Source organism: Aulonocara stuartgranti (genome assembly GCF_965226115.1).
Source record: "Aulonocara stuartgranti genome assembly, chromosome: 20".
In the NCBI taxonomy this organism is placed as follows: domain Eukaryota; kingdom Metazoa; phylum Chordata; class Actinopteri; order Cichliformes; family Cichlidae; genus Aulonocara; species Aulonocara stuartgranti.
In genome coordinates this window covers 34,274,638-34,288,382 of record NC_138956.1, presented here as the reverse complement: position 1 = coordinate 34,288,382, position 13,745 = coordinate 34,274,638, and the positions used below count along the sequence as shown (strand labels likewise).

Here is a 13,745-nt window from a genome sequence, read left to right as displayed (position 1 = left end):
ACCAGGATCGGAGCTCTGAGATCTTTTACCGTTTAGGTCACTGTGTAAACCTCTACATTACTATTAAACAGCTGAAATAAAAACATGTTAACAACTCAAAGAAAGCATAAAGATGGACAGCTGCCGTCACTTAAAAGTGAAGCCAGTGGTGAAGCGCCTTAAACCTGCAGTCTATTAAACAGCCACCAGGGGGCGATAGCTGTGGATGGCAGAAGATTTCCGGTCCTATAAAAGTCTGCTGTTAAACAGCTCTTTGCTCTGACCTCAGTCACAAAGTCTATTTATATTAAGTCTATGTTGTACATTTTCATAACGTAAAGAGTCAGAAAGGAGGATCCTCATTGGCTAACAACCTCTGAATGAGAAGCCGTTTCATAGGTTGTTACATCCCGTTTCAAAACACCAAGAAGGCGATGGTGAAAACACTCAGCTCAAGGCTTCATAACAGGACTTCAGAAACCGTTGGGTCACAACGGCTACATCCATCTTTTACACTGTCTATACAGCTGCCAATCACCAGACCAGTGTGGTGCACAGAGATGCTACAGTAGAAACAAGAGAACCAATCAAAGACTTCTACATCTAAAAAGCCTCAAAAATAAGCAAAAACGTGGTCGAGTCCAAACACTGATGGGTACATCTAACATAAGTCTGCTACAACAGGGCGACTAAAGGAAAGTCCAATAGTTTCCAGCAAATATTGAACAGTATTTATGATTGAAATCCCCCCTCCCTAGAGTAAACATCCGTTTTTTTATACAGCCCAAAGTCTAGACTTAGAGATTTGTATGTGGTATGACTGATGCATTCCTGCAGAGCATGTGGGTTTGTTGAGCAATTCCACATTTTTGTTTCCTCCCGGATTTAAAAAAAAAAAAAAAGGTCTCTAAGATCTCTAAAGTCTCTAAAGCTGAATATTTACCCAATGAATAAATTGTTTAATATTTCAGTGGAGCACGAAATTAAAGTTAGCATACAAAATTAGCCGTTTGAGTGAACAGAGTGGCCTGTGATGGAGATCTACACCCGGCCTGCGGACTTTTAAGATGACGTTACGTTTCTCAGATGAAATCTCTGAAAGCAGAGCAGCAAAATTATGAGTTGCAGGAGCTGTGAGTGTGTGCAGTACACACAGTAATTAAGTTATATACGGCAGGGAGTGTGTGTGCAGATGTGAACGTGATGGGAGGTCATGGGAAAACATCAGCATGCTGATGTGGAGCAGATGGCGTCTCAGTTGTTTAGAAAGCACCGTTAAGAGCAGCAGTCATTAAATCAACAGACTGGAAAAGATTTACTTCAGGCTAAACTGACCACACACACCATTTCCCACAATTCCCTCCAACATCGGCAACAACTTCCTGTTTGAAACGATCCCGATGTTCCGCTCATCGTTGAGGGAGTTCAACAAACCTTTTACGCGATTTTGACCTACAGTCAAAGTCCTTCTAGAAGCAAGCCTCGCCACTTGGCTGCCATTTTGAACACCTCAGGGCACCAATCTGGGCAAATATGTTGAAGCGTTAGCTCAGTTAAGTTAAACTTCAGCGCTCACCTGCACATACAAACTCCACGACCAGCCAAAAAAGTTCATAAGATTTTCTTCTCCTTTTGAAGTTCCTTCAAAACTCTTGGAGCGCTCCGTCTAACGATGCCTCTGCTGCAGTGAATTTCTTTGACTAAGAAGGTTCTAGTTTTGGGGATTTTTTAAAAAGCTGAACTATTTGGCACAATTTGGTCTGTAGGTGTTTCTGTCCTGGTTTCAGTCTCCGGTCGTCTAGGTAGTGGGGCAGCACCTTAGGCGTGGCCACCATGTTTGGATGACGCCTTGGAAGTCACTCTCTGACCTCATGAATCCACGATTTCACCACAGAAATCAAACTTTAATTGGGCCCAGTCGTGGGTTTCAGGTCATACTCAACAAAACATTCAGCCTATTTTATAAATTATGGTCATTCTAAGAGTTAAAACATTATCCAGGATGTGCTAATGACTGATTGGGTAATGACTTTCAGTCACCTAGTACCCTCTCTCTCTCTCAGTTAGCTCCGCCCCTTGCTCATCACATCAAGGTTTAAAACAATAAGAAGACAGAGAAGACTTCAGCTCGAGGCTTCATGAAAAGGTCCTGACTAACCGATTGGTAACATTCTGCTGTCCACCGACGTTCACGCCTTGATTTTGCTCCTCACTCAGACCTGCCAACACCCTCAGTCTTCCCGGGTTTCTTCAGGCTCGTTTCTGCCGCTTTTATCACAGATATTTTTCTTTCAAGGCCATCGGTGAGTGTAGCTCGCCTTCATCCTTACACAAGCCCCTCTTCACCACAATGGACCAGCGCAGCCTTGGCATAGTCACAGTGCAGAGCTCATGCAGATACAAATATAATTGACTTTATTACTGAAATTATTTGTGAACCTTTTGGCTATGGGTCGCTACCCGTGAACATCCTCAGACTGCACTACATTTGGTAATCAGAGTTAAATTCTCAAGGAGTTGAACCTCCAGATTAGTAAACATGCCTTCCCTCCCTCCCTCCCAGCCACCCAATCAATAAAAACAAGCATTGACAGACTCAGCCAGAAGCTGATAGCCAGTATATTGTAATCCATCTCTTTTCTTTCTCTTATCTAATCCAAGTTTGGATCGAGCGTATCCCTGCTGTCATGAGGCAAGACTCAAGATAGGAAAAGGTGTCTACCTTCTTGCATGTCTTTGGACAGTGGGAGGAACCCAGAGTACCTGGAGACAATCCATGCAGTAACGAGGAGAACATGCAAATTCAAAACCCGGACCTTCTTGCTTTGAGGCAACAGTGCTCGCCACCACGCCACCCCCAGTTGCTTAATCCTTGTAAGGGTTTGGTCTGTGAGTTGTGTGTGCAGGTAGGTCAGCTGCTGGAGAAAAGCTTTACAGGTCAGTCTATCATCACTCACAGCTGGTCAGAGACAGGTGGGTCTGTAAGCTGATTAACGGGTTTGTAGGTCATCTTTTTTTCAGCACTGTTGATACTTTTTGACATGTGAACAGTGAGACACAAAATCCTCAGTTTCCATTTTAAATGAAGCTCACGCATCCGTCTGCCGAGTTTCATGTTCTGCTGCGGCGTTCTTTTGAGTTACTCGTGTCGTTGTTTTCATTGGTTGGATTGAACTGATGTATATTTTTACTCTTCAAGCTCCTTCATTTGACTTTGAACATTTACAAATATAGCCCTGTAAAAATCCAAAGGAACATCCACCTCGCCGTGATCATAAAAATCATATCTAAATATATACCCTCCCTGTCTAAAACCAAGTACACCTTTGTTTAGTAACATATTTAGGAAGAGCAGCAGTTTGTTGTCATCTACCCAAATCCTCCATATTCCAAGCCAAGCTTGACACCTTAATAAAACCTTTAACAGCAGAGATGTTTTATAATCCATGTCTGGAGTGATGTTTCAGACCAGAACCCTAAAACAGGGCAAAGCATCCAAAACTGACGTTTTTTTCAGGGATATGGACTCTTTAAAGCTAGATGTGACAATATGGTACGCCGAAGGTTGGCACCTAGTTGCAACACAGGCCAAGAGCGTGGTTGGAAAGCCGCTGGCAATGCCAGCCACTAGGGAAAAAACTGTTTTACCCAACTGTCTGACAAGTGGCTGCTGGAGGTCGGTGGCAATTACTCAAAACCGGGCACAATGAGGACGATTCGCCGAAAACCTCGCTGCTTTGCTCACTAGCAAACTGTCGTGGTTGTCGGTAGTTGTCTACCAAGCAGAGGTGAAACAGCAAAAGGTACGAAACAAACCGGAAATGGAGGCCATCTTTAATTCAAAGTTTCACTACCGCTCTGTGACAAGTTGGCAACTTCAACACAAACTGCAGGGAATCTGTTAGAGCCAAAACAATCACAAGGAGGTTTTTGGTTAGAGAACTGAAAACTACTTGGTTATAGAAAATAATACCTAATGAGAAGCCAACAGTTTCTTTATAATTATTGGTTAGGACTGAGAGCCCAATGCCATCATCGGTGTAACCTGGTGCATCGCACATCAACCCCACAGGAAACCTTTTGGTTTCTCTGAGATGCCAACAGTGACAAAACTGCAGTATTTGATGTCCTGGGAATGAGAATGGTCTGAAAGCTGATTCCTGCTCATACTTTTGTGCTCGCTGGCTACTCAGCGAGAGAGCGCTGGTGGGAATTCAACAAACAAAGAGACAAGAGAGACAAACTTGGGTGAAGTCCTTCAAAAAGCCAACAGTGTGGAGCCTGACGTCAGTGAGCAACGTGTAGGTGGAGCGATGATTGTATGAAAAGTTGGAACAAGAAAGGGAACAACAGCAGGTGACTACAACGAGGAAGAAACCCATCACAAAATGGCTACAAAAGAAAGACGGTTTTCAGTTTTAACGCAGAAGTTCTTCGTCTATGTCAGACTCCTGTCTCAGCAGCAGGGCGAGCTAGAGGAGCAACAGCAGCACAAAGATAACCTCGAGCAGCCCACGTATTTTTGGCACTGCCCCCTTCAGACAAAATGCAAATACATCATATAGAGGGCGGCCGCAAAGCTCTGCAGCGCACCTACAGACCATCGGCACACAACCAAACAGGAGCCTGGGATCGTACCACCAACCTTCTGATTAGTAGGGAACCCACACCTGAGCAAAGATGGGGGCTCTGGAGGTCAGTGTGGGTTTCAAGTCATCCCTACGAGTCTTATGGTTATTATGGAGACTGGTGAGGCTCTTTAACAGGTTTCGCTTATTGCTGGCAAGGTTTTTTAAAACAAACAAACAATTCAAATGCAAAATCAAGCACATAGATGACTGAAGCTCCATGTAATTTGGGGTGTGGCATAATTTCAAACAGACTAAAGTTTCTAGTCATTTAAGTCAGCGATTCATAGGGATGCTGGATGCCTTGATCACCAGGAAATCGCACTCGGATTCAGTCCAGGGCAGTTCTGTCATTCCATAGGTGTTTAATTTGATCGCATCAGAGGCCCTGGGAGTTCTAATATGTGTTGGAAATTGGAATATTCATATTAAATACAACTCTTAAGAGACTCTCTCCAAATGCCTGGACAACTCTAAAAAATGTGAAGTGAACTGGGAATGATGGATTCATTATTAACTCATAGACAGACGATCAAAGACTGCTGTATTCAGGCTGGAGACCTATTGAACCACTCAGCTGTTTATTTAACTTCATTTTGGGGTAATAAAGAGAAAAAATGCATTCTTGAGACTTAACACAAGCTTTCTAAATGATATGAAATGTAAGGAACTCATAGAGGTATCATTTAAAGAATAAATGGATAACAATAATATTGGGGACGTGTCGCACAGAGCTTTAGGAACATTTAATGCTCGACCTGCCCATTCTGCTGAATTCACCTTCATCATTTTACCACTATGAGGCTCAGTGTGTGTGTGTGTGTGTGGAGGGGGTGTGTCCGCGTCTGTCTGCAGAAACAAACCAGCTCAGACAGAAACTCAGATCACACCATCTCCATCCTGCTGTGCAGCCACATCAGCCTGGGATGAACAGCCACATTTAACATCGATGGATCAGGAGCCCATCAATAAATCTCACACACACACACACACACACACACACACACACACACACACACACACAGCGAGTCTGGCTGTGATGGACTGGCTGTGATGGAGCCTCCTCATTGGTTCCTGTCTGTCTGATGTTTCTGATTCAGTGTGAGTGATGATGGAATAAAGCAGAGAATCGATCAGATGACATGTGTCGGATATCGACACATGAATGAAGCCTGTTTCAGCTGAGCTGAGAGCAGCAGCAGCCTCACATCTGGCAGACGCAGTATCATGCAGCCATACTAGCCTACATTCACTGCAGCGAGATGTCGGTCAGTGTGTGCGCGTGCACGACAGCCGGAGTGAGCGCGCGTATGTCACCCCCAAACACCCTCCCCCACCCCCACCTCCCCCATCATCAGGATTATTCTAGTGATGTAAAAAAAATATTTATCCGAATAAAATAAAGGCAAACGGGACGCGCCGAGCACGGCGAGGCTGCAGCCGTGCGTGTGCGCGCGAGCCCGTGCAACGCCTGTCAGCAGGTATATGGAGTGTGTGTGCACGCGGTGCAGATGTATGTGATGCTGCCGGAGACTCACCCCTGGTCAGGCTGCTTCTGTCCATGTACATCGCGCAGCAAAACACAAATCCGGTCATTAAAGAAAATGTTGGTGCGGGGAGAGAGCGGCTCTCCCGGTCCACAGCAGCCGAAGAAACCGGGTCAGAGCCACGCACACGCACGCACATACACACGGGAACCCACCGGACCGGCTCGGACTCACAGACACACCGACGGTCCGGACCGACCGCAGACCTGCAGGCTGCTGCTTCGGGATGGATAAGTAGGTTAGATCCGCTCGGTTTGATTCAGGGGGCTGCCCGGTGTGTGAGCGGCGGGCGGCGGCACAGCGAGTGGAGGAGGGGAGAGAGCTAGTGAGATAAGGGGGAGGGGGGGCTCTCAGTCCTCCATTTTGGTTTCCATGACAACAAATTAAGAAGATACAGAGAGGGGGAGATGGGGGTGTGATGGTGGTGGTAGTGAAATGCAGAGGTGGGACCAAGTCATTGTTTTGCAAGTCTCAAGTAAGTCTCAAGTCTTTATCCTCAAGTCTCAAGTCAAGTCTCAAGTAATGTCAGGCAAGTCAGAGTCGAGTCTCAAGTCACTGGTGTAAAAGTCCGAGTCAAGTCACAAGTCTGAAACTTTGAATTTCAAGTCCTTTCGAGTCTTTAAAAAAAAAAAAACAACGAAAAAATAATGTTGCAGTTATGCTAAATGTAAATATTAGACCATGTAATTTTAAAATCTGTGTTTTTCTCAACACATGACAAAATAGTGAACTTAGAAAATATACACAAATTGTGAAACTGCACCTCTTTAAAATGCAGCTCAATTAAACCTAGCTCCAAGAATAATTTTCACCGACATTTCTGAGATAAGCTGCATGTCATTCTTGGATGCGGTTGTAGGACCGGCTTTAAAATCGCATGACAAAAATATCATACACATTAAAAAAACTGTATCACCAACGTAGCCTGGACAACATTTGCTAGTTAGATGAAGTCAGCTATCTCATCGTAGCATATTTATATGCATATTTATAATCATACGGTTCTTGGAGTGAGTGCATACACTCATGAAGTTTAGTAACTTCAGGTCACTGCAACAAGTCCAGGTACAGTTTACCGACGGATGGGTGCAGGACCTTGAAATGCACCGTGTAGAACGAAAGACCATCGTACGTATCATAAGTTTACCAGTCTCACAAATCGTCGTCATAAATACACATTCCTTAACCGTTTATTAATAGGACCTTTGAGCTCAACGGTAATTAATTAGTAGTGGAAATAATTTCTGGTAGCATCACAGAAATGTAGCAGTGACAATAATATTGTATGCTGTAATCGTACTGGGCAATTAGTGATACAAAACAACTGTTTTATCCTGTGAATAAAAGTATATGTTTTTGTCAATGTACCATAATAACAGAAGCGAAACGCAATATTGTGTCAGGACAATTCACTATTTATGCACAATAAACAAAGGAGCATAGCGCGACAATTTCTGTTCAGCGCCAGACTTGCTTGTAACCTATATCACCAGTTATGTTATGAAAGTGACGTATTAACTACTAAAAAACACTGACCTTTGTGTAAATGCTTGGAGCAGACTAACCTGTGAGCTGGAGGGTTCTGGGACGTTATATTTGACCTTTGAATGGCTGCAATCCAGGCCATCCGTCGCGTCTTTGTTACTTTGGAAACATGGCTTGAACAATTTCTCTTCAACGACGTAATCCGATAACAACCGATCTCTTTACCCGTCGGCTTCCCGTGGCTGTCATGCGACCGGCTATTGCAGTTAATAATACAACGGCTTCTTGTGTTTCTTTTTATCGCTGTATAACTGATTTTAATTGAAAGCCTGCGTGCGCTAGTACCGCTTGCCACGAGTTCCCAGAATCCTTTGCGGTTCTACCCGTGAATGACGTCACATTTTCAATCTCTATATAATATGCATGTTAGATTTTGTATTTGGGGTAAAATATCAAGTCTTTTCAAGTAAACCGGTTCAAGTCCAATTCAAGTCCCAAGTCATTGGTGTAAAAGTCCAAGTCAAGTCACAAGTCTTAGAACATTTTTTCAAGTCAAGTCTAAAGTCATAAAATTAATGACTCGAGTCTGACTCGAGTCCAAGTCATGTGACTCGAGTCCACACCTCTGGTGAAATGTGTAAATACATCAGACTGATTGACAGGCGAGGCCTGATCACGTGGGTTTATGGAGCGGAGGCTACAGACAAACTGACTCAGATTAATGTGAAGCTGTTTCTCTTTCCCTCTTTCTTTCTCCCCTTCTTTCCCCCAGTCAAGTCTGTCCCGTATTCAGTAAGTGAAAATAAAATAAACAATAAAAGGTGAATCAAATGGACCATTACGGCAAGGCTGGGATGGTCAGTTTGGTAAAGTAAATCCGTTGGGCATCTTTCTTTGCCTTTAGACAACAATTCTGATGCAAAAGAGCCAAACGGGACAGGCAAAAAAACAAAAAAAAAAAACCCAAAAACATTCATCATCTTAACTTTAATTTAATGGACCAGTATGTCATCAGTGTTTAAGAATTCTGAGGAAGTCACGTAATTTCACCCTTAAATGCTACATTTTGTTTTATGGAGGCATTTTCACTGCATAAATCAATTTGTGTTTACATTTTTTATTAATAACAAGCATTTCCACCACACGTAGTTTCACTGTCTGGAGAGACACCAGAGACTTTCAGAGCACCTCTAAACTTTATCTTTACATTACAACAAGATGCTAAAGTTTTGATGATTTAGATCAACAGCAGCTAGCTTAACATTTTTCAAGAGCTTCCAGAGATGTTGTGTTGTAGTGGACTCTCCTCATTTGCCAATGCATTCTCATCCTGGTCCATAATACAGATACCTGCACCTAACCCTTATGTGCCCAGGTGTCCTTTGGTGGTGGTGCTCTGATGTAGCACCAACACTGTTGTGTCAATATTATTCACTGAAGAGTAAAAGTCCTGATTCGCAGACCTACAAAGTGCACATTAAGATGCTGGATGGATTGGAAGCAGTAGCTTTAAAAAAACAAAACCATCAATGTCTTGTGTGTGTTGCACTTTGGTGTCATCATGTATTTGCTTTTTACTTTTACTTGCAGAAAAAAAAACTTTTTTAGGTTTAGGTGGCAAAAAAATAATAATTGTGGTTTGTGTTAAGACACACCCCTTCACGTAGTAACCAATGGAAACAGTGGTTTCTATGTGACTGCAAGTCTCTTTATGTATGTGCATCCCTTTATGCCGAGGTACGATGTAAGATATGTAGCTTTGCAAGCTCAAGTACAGATCAGCTGATTGGATACATAAACAAATGATCTGTAATCTAATTGGGTAGAACACCTGGGAAATGCATCGCCCCCCAAACGACAGCAAATTTAAGTCTGCTGTCATCTCATAAACTTTGAACATAACTAGTTTAACTAAAAAGTGTAGGTTGCTTCTGTTTTTTGTTTTTTTTTTTTTTATCCAGGTTTGTCTTTAAGAAGGAGGGGGAGGACAGGAAATGAATCACTGAGAGCTCAACTCAGTGTATGCACCCACAAGGGCTGCAGAGAGGAGAAAACAAGCTGAAATTAGCATGTTTTTGAAGTAAATTCCTCCATCCTGTTCCTCTGTCTGTTTTCGCTTAATAAAACAAGTAATCCTGACCAACAAAGAGTTGATCTAACTCAACCCCACAGCGAGGTCACTGGATGATAAACAAAAACAAACACACCCCTGTTATTAAGCTGCTGACACACAGACAGACAAACAGGCTGATCGAAAAGGATGTACCCCCCGGGTCTTCTGGGACTAAGCTTAAAACAGCACACCCACATCGGTGTTACATAAAACAAACACACCCTACTTACTGAGGAGGACAGAGGAGGAGAGTCACAGCTCTAGAGTAACAAATCAAACACACCCTCAGGTTAATGTGCCTTGAGACAGTTAATCTCCACCCGTCTGTGGAGACTGAAAGACAAATGCACCCAAACACACATAATAATGGATTGGATTTATATAGCGCTTTTCAAGGCACCCAAAGGGTCCACTATTCATTCACTCTCGCATTCACTCACTGGTGGAGGCAGCTATGGTTGTAGCCACAGCTGCCCTGGGGCAGACTGACAGAAGCGAGGCTGCCATATCGCGCCATCGGCCCCTCTGGCCCACACCAGTAGGCGGTAGGTGAAGTGTCTTGCCCAAGGACACAACGACCAGGGCAGAGAGCCCGGGGATCGAACCGGCGACCTTCCGGTTACAGATACGCTTCCCAACCCCCTGAGCCACGGTCGCCCCTACATTACTATTATTATTATTATTAAATTCACCCAAACACACATCAGAGAGGAGAAAAAAAAAAAAAATCAAACACACCCTGTTATTTTCTGGCAAGTGAGGAGATAAAGCTACAGACTGACCTCTGACCTCACACACTAACACACCTCCCCTCCCCCACAGCAGCAGTGGATGACCCGGTGACCTACAGAGACTCCAGTTCCCTCATCCATGCCCCCAAGGACAGATGAATGGACAGAGAGCATTCAGCTGCTTTAAAGCTCAAGCAATGGAACAGCTGACACACTTATTTATTTCTATTTTCTTTGGGGGGGGGGGGTGCTTTTTTAAAACAGCTGAAAGTAAAGAGCCAGACAGGAAGTGAGGGGGGGTATATGTAACACTGGTCGATGGCGGATGTGAACTAGCATGAACCACTACAGTTTCTAAAAGTAGAAACACTTGAAATGGCAGTGCAGTCAATAGAAATTGTTTAATTAAGAGTAGAGATACTAGAAAGCGGGAATAATATCACCAACAGAAAAAGTAGAAATAGCAGAAAAAAACAGAAATAACAGCAAATAGTGACAGATAACATAAATAAAAGTAGAAATACTAAATCAAATGAAATGACAGCAAAATTACTAGATTTAACACGAGGCTGATACATTTAGAAATACTAGATTACAATAAACAGAAACGGTACAAATAAAAAGCAGAAATTACAACACAATAAGTAGAAACAGATTTTTGGCAGGAGGTGTTACGCAATATAAATACGCCTTTTATTAATTCCCGTCACTGTTTAATTCAGTATAAAATTGTACATAGGTTACATTATTCAAGGGAAAGACTTCACAAAATGTACCCAGACTGCTCTCCTCTCTGTGAAAAATGTATGATACATTATGGAAATCTGTTACATAGTTTTGCACTCTGTCCAAGGCTTCAGGGTTTTTGGTGTGACATTTCTACCTACCTGTCTAAGATTCTTAAAAACAAGACTGAGCCAAATCCAACAGTAATTTTCTTTGGGATCTCCAAAGAAATACAAAGTTTACAACATTCTCAAAAAAGGTTTATATCATATGCATTGATTATCGCAAAGAAATTGATCCTGCAGCTTTGGAAAGGCAAAGAGGTTCCTGTGTTAAAGATGTGGCTTGCAGAACTCACAAATACTCTTCACCTTGAAAAAATAAGATATACCATGAATGACAATGTGAAAGTTTTTGAACTAACTTGGCACTCTTTATTTGCGTATCTTGGGTAAATATAAATTTTTGGCAGTCGGGGGATTGGGGCCCATAGAGGTTTTTTTCTTTGTTTATTTGTCTGTCTTGTTTTGTTTAGAGAAAAAGGAGGCATAAGTTCTACTAATTTGTAACAACTGCGATACCTGCTTCTAATAAAACATATATTTACAAAAAAAACAAAACAATAAGTAGAAACAGTATAAAATATAAGTAGAAATAGTAGAAACAGCACAATCAGACATAAGTAGAAACATTAGAAACAACAGCGCAAGAAAGATAAACAGCAGGAAATAAGTAGAAACAATGCAAACAACAGCAGAAAAAAGTAACAATCAATAACAACAGTAGAAGTAAATGTGGAAAGATTAGAAACATCAGCAAAAATAACAGCACAAGTAACAGTACAAATAGAAACAGTGTCAACAAAAAAGCTCAAAGTAAAAATGAAAAAATGACAAAAATCAATAGAAACAGCAGAAATACCAAAGCCAGAATACGAGCAGATGAAAGAATAAAGAGCAGAGGACGTTCCAGCAGCACAAGCATGAAGTAGAAACTTGAGAAGCCAGAGGGGAAAAAAAACAACCACAGAACTAAAAGTAGACAAAAGTAAAACTGAATAAAGACCATAAAATGTTTTCCACACTGATAGAAACAACAGTAAGTCCCTTTTTCCCTGTTTAACTGAACAGTTTGTTTCTGCACGTCAAACTGTGTGTGATCAGCAGAAAAGTTAAAATCTGACAAAATCATTAAAGTGGAGGAACAGAAGAATCATGCAGAGGCAAAAATAACTGATGATGTTAACAGTACACTAAAAAAATTAGAAGTTGGCTTCACTTAAAATTTCACTTAATAAAATGCATGTAATGTCACTGCTTGAAAATTGTGGGCAATACTTGTCTAGTTCACTGAGTATGCAGACCTATGAACTCAATATAATATGAAAGAACTGCTTTATTTGACCTCAGTTTAGCAACTTTTAGATTATATACATTTTGAAGCTGTTATGGATGCTCTAGATTTCTTTTTATGAAGCTAAGAGTACTGCTGTGCACAGACTGTACAACAGATGGGTGTAGCTACCTTGATGTCACCCATTGCTTTCAGAAGCCTTCAGATTAGCATTTCTGTTACAGCCATGTTGGACACATAAACTGGCTAACAACTTGTGCAGTTTCATGTAATTCCACAGATAATCCTCGATTCTGAAACCTAGCATAACTAATATTTAGAAAATTAAGTTATTTATTTATTGAATGAGACCCAAAATGTGTCACTGAACCCATAAACTCAACATGAAAGTGTTTACAGAGGTCAAAATTAAAAGCTGTTTTCCACTAGACTTCTATAAAGCCAGAGGTCTTTGTGCAACGACAGCCGGTTCGTCTGGTGGCTTTCATACAGAATCACGATGTAAGGCACTTCTGCACTGGCTTGGTTTTTTCAGCATGGAAGTTACGTCCATGTTTTATGCTGTACATGGTTTTGCACAATATGTGTTAAAGAAAGAAAGTGGCTTTATTAACATTAGAATGATCCAGGAGTCTTAGTCTCTAAATCTACACTAATCTACTGTGACAACTAAGGATGTGAAGGAGATATACTTGGACTCTTGTCTTATACATGTAGAGTTTCTAATGCTAACTGGGTGTCCTGGTACTTTAAAGCACCCACATGCTTGCAGCAGACAAAATAATCACTTTCTTTTTCTTTTCAGGAGAAACAGTTGTAGGCAACACTAAAAACAAACAAACAGAAAAAAACCAAAAGAAAGTACAAACTGTCGTATCAATCTCAGTTCTACCTGCAGCTTTCAGTATTTCATTAACCAACTCTTGTTGGTTCATAAAAACGTTCATTTTAACTGTGTGAGGACTTGCAGTGTCATGATGCATTTCCAGGAAACTGTTTTCCACCCTGAATCCAGGTGTAGAGCCTCAGACAGCGTCCCAGAGTGAAGCCTAGACGCTGTGTCCCCCACAAGGTATCAACTTAACATAGGTCCCCGCAAAGTTACTTGTACCGACACACACACACACACACACACATTTATCATTCCCATTCACCCACAGAACTTGATGTATTTTTAACCTTC

General features: G+C 41.9%; 1 protein-coding gene across 2 annotated transcripts in view; it reads right to left on the bottom strand.

Moving 5' to 3' along the window:
• The window catches only part of fgd1 (FYVE, RhoGEF and PH domain containing 1), a 43,192-nt gene that overhangs the window by 20,876 nt on the left and 8,571 nt on the right, over nt 1-13,745 (bottom strand). The window contains exon 1 of one of the 2 annotated variants that reach the window (XM_082519559.1): nt 6,146-6,447. The exons of the other annotated variant lie outside the window; for it this stretch is intronic. Within the exon in view, the coding sequence (XP_082375685.1) occupies nt 6,146-6,293 (148 nt within the window). The 5' untranslated portion in view covers nt 6,294-6,447. Of the gene's footprint in view, nt 1-6,145; nt 6,448-13,745 lie in introns of those variants that run through there. 2 annotated transcript variants of the gene reach the window in all.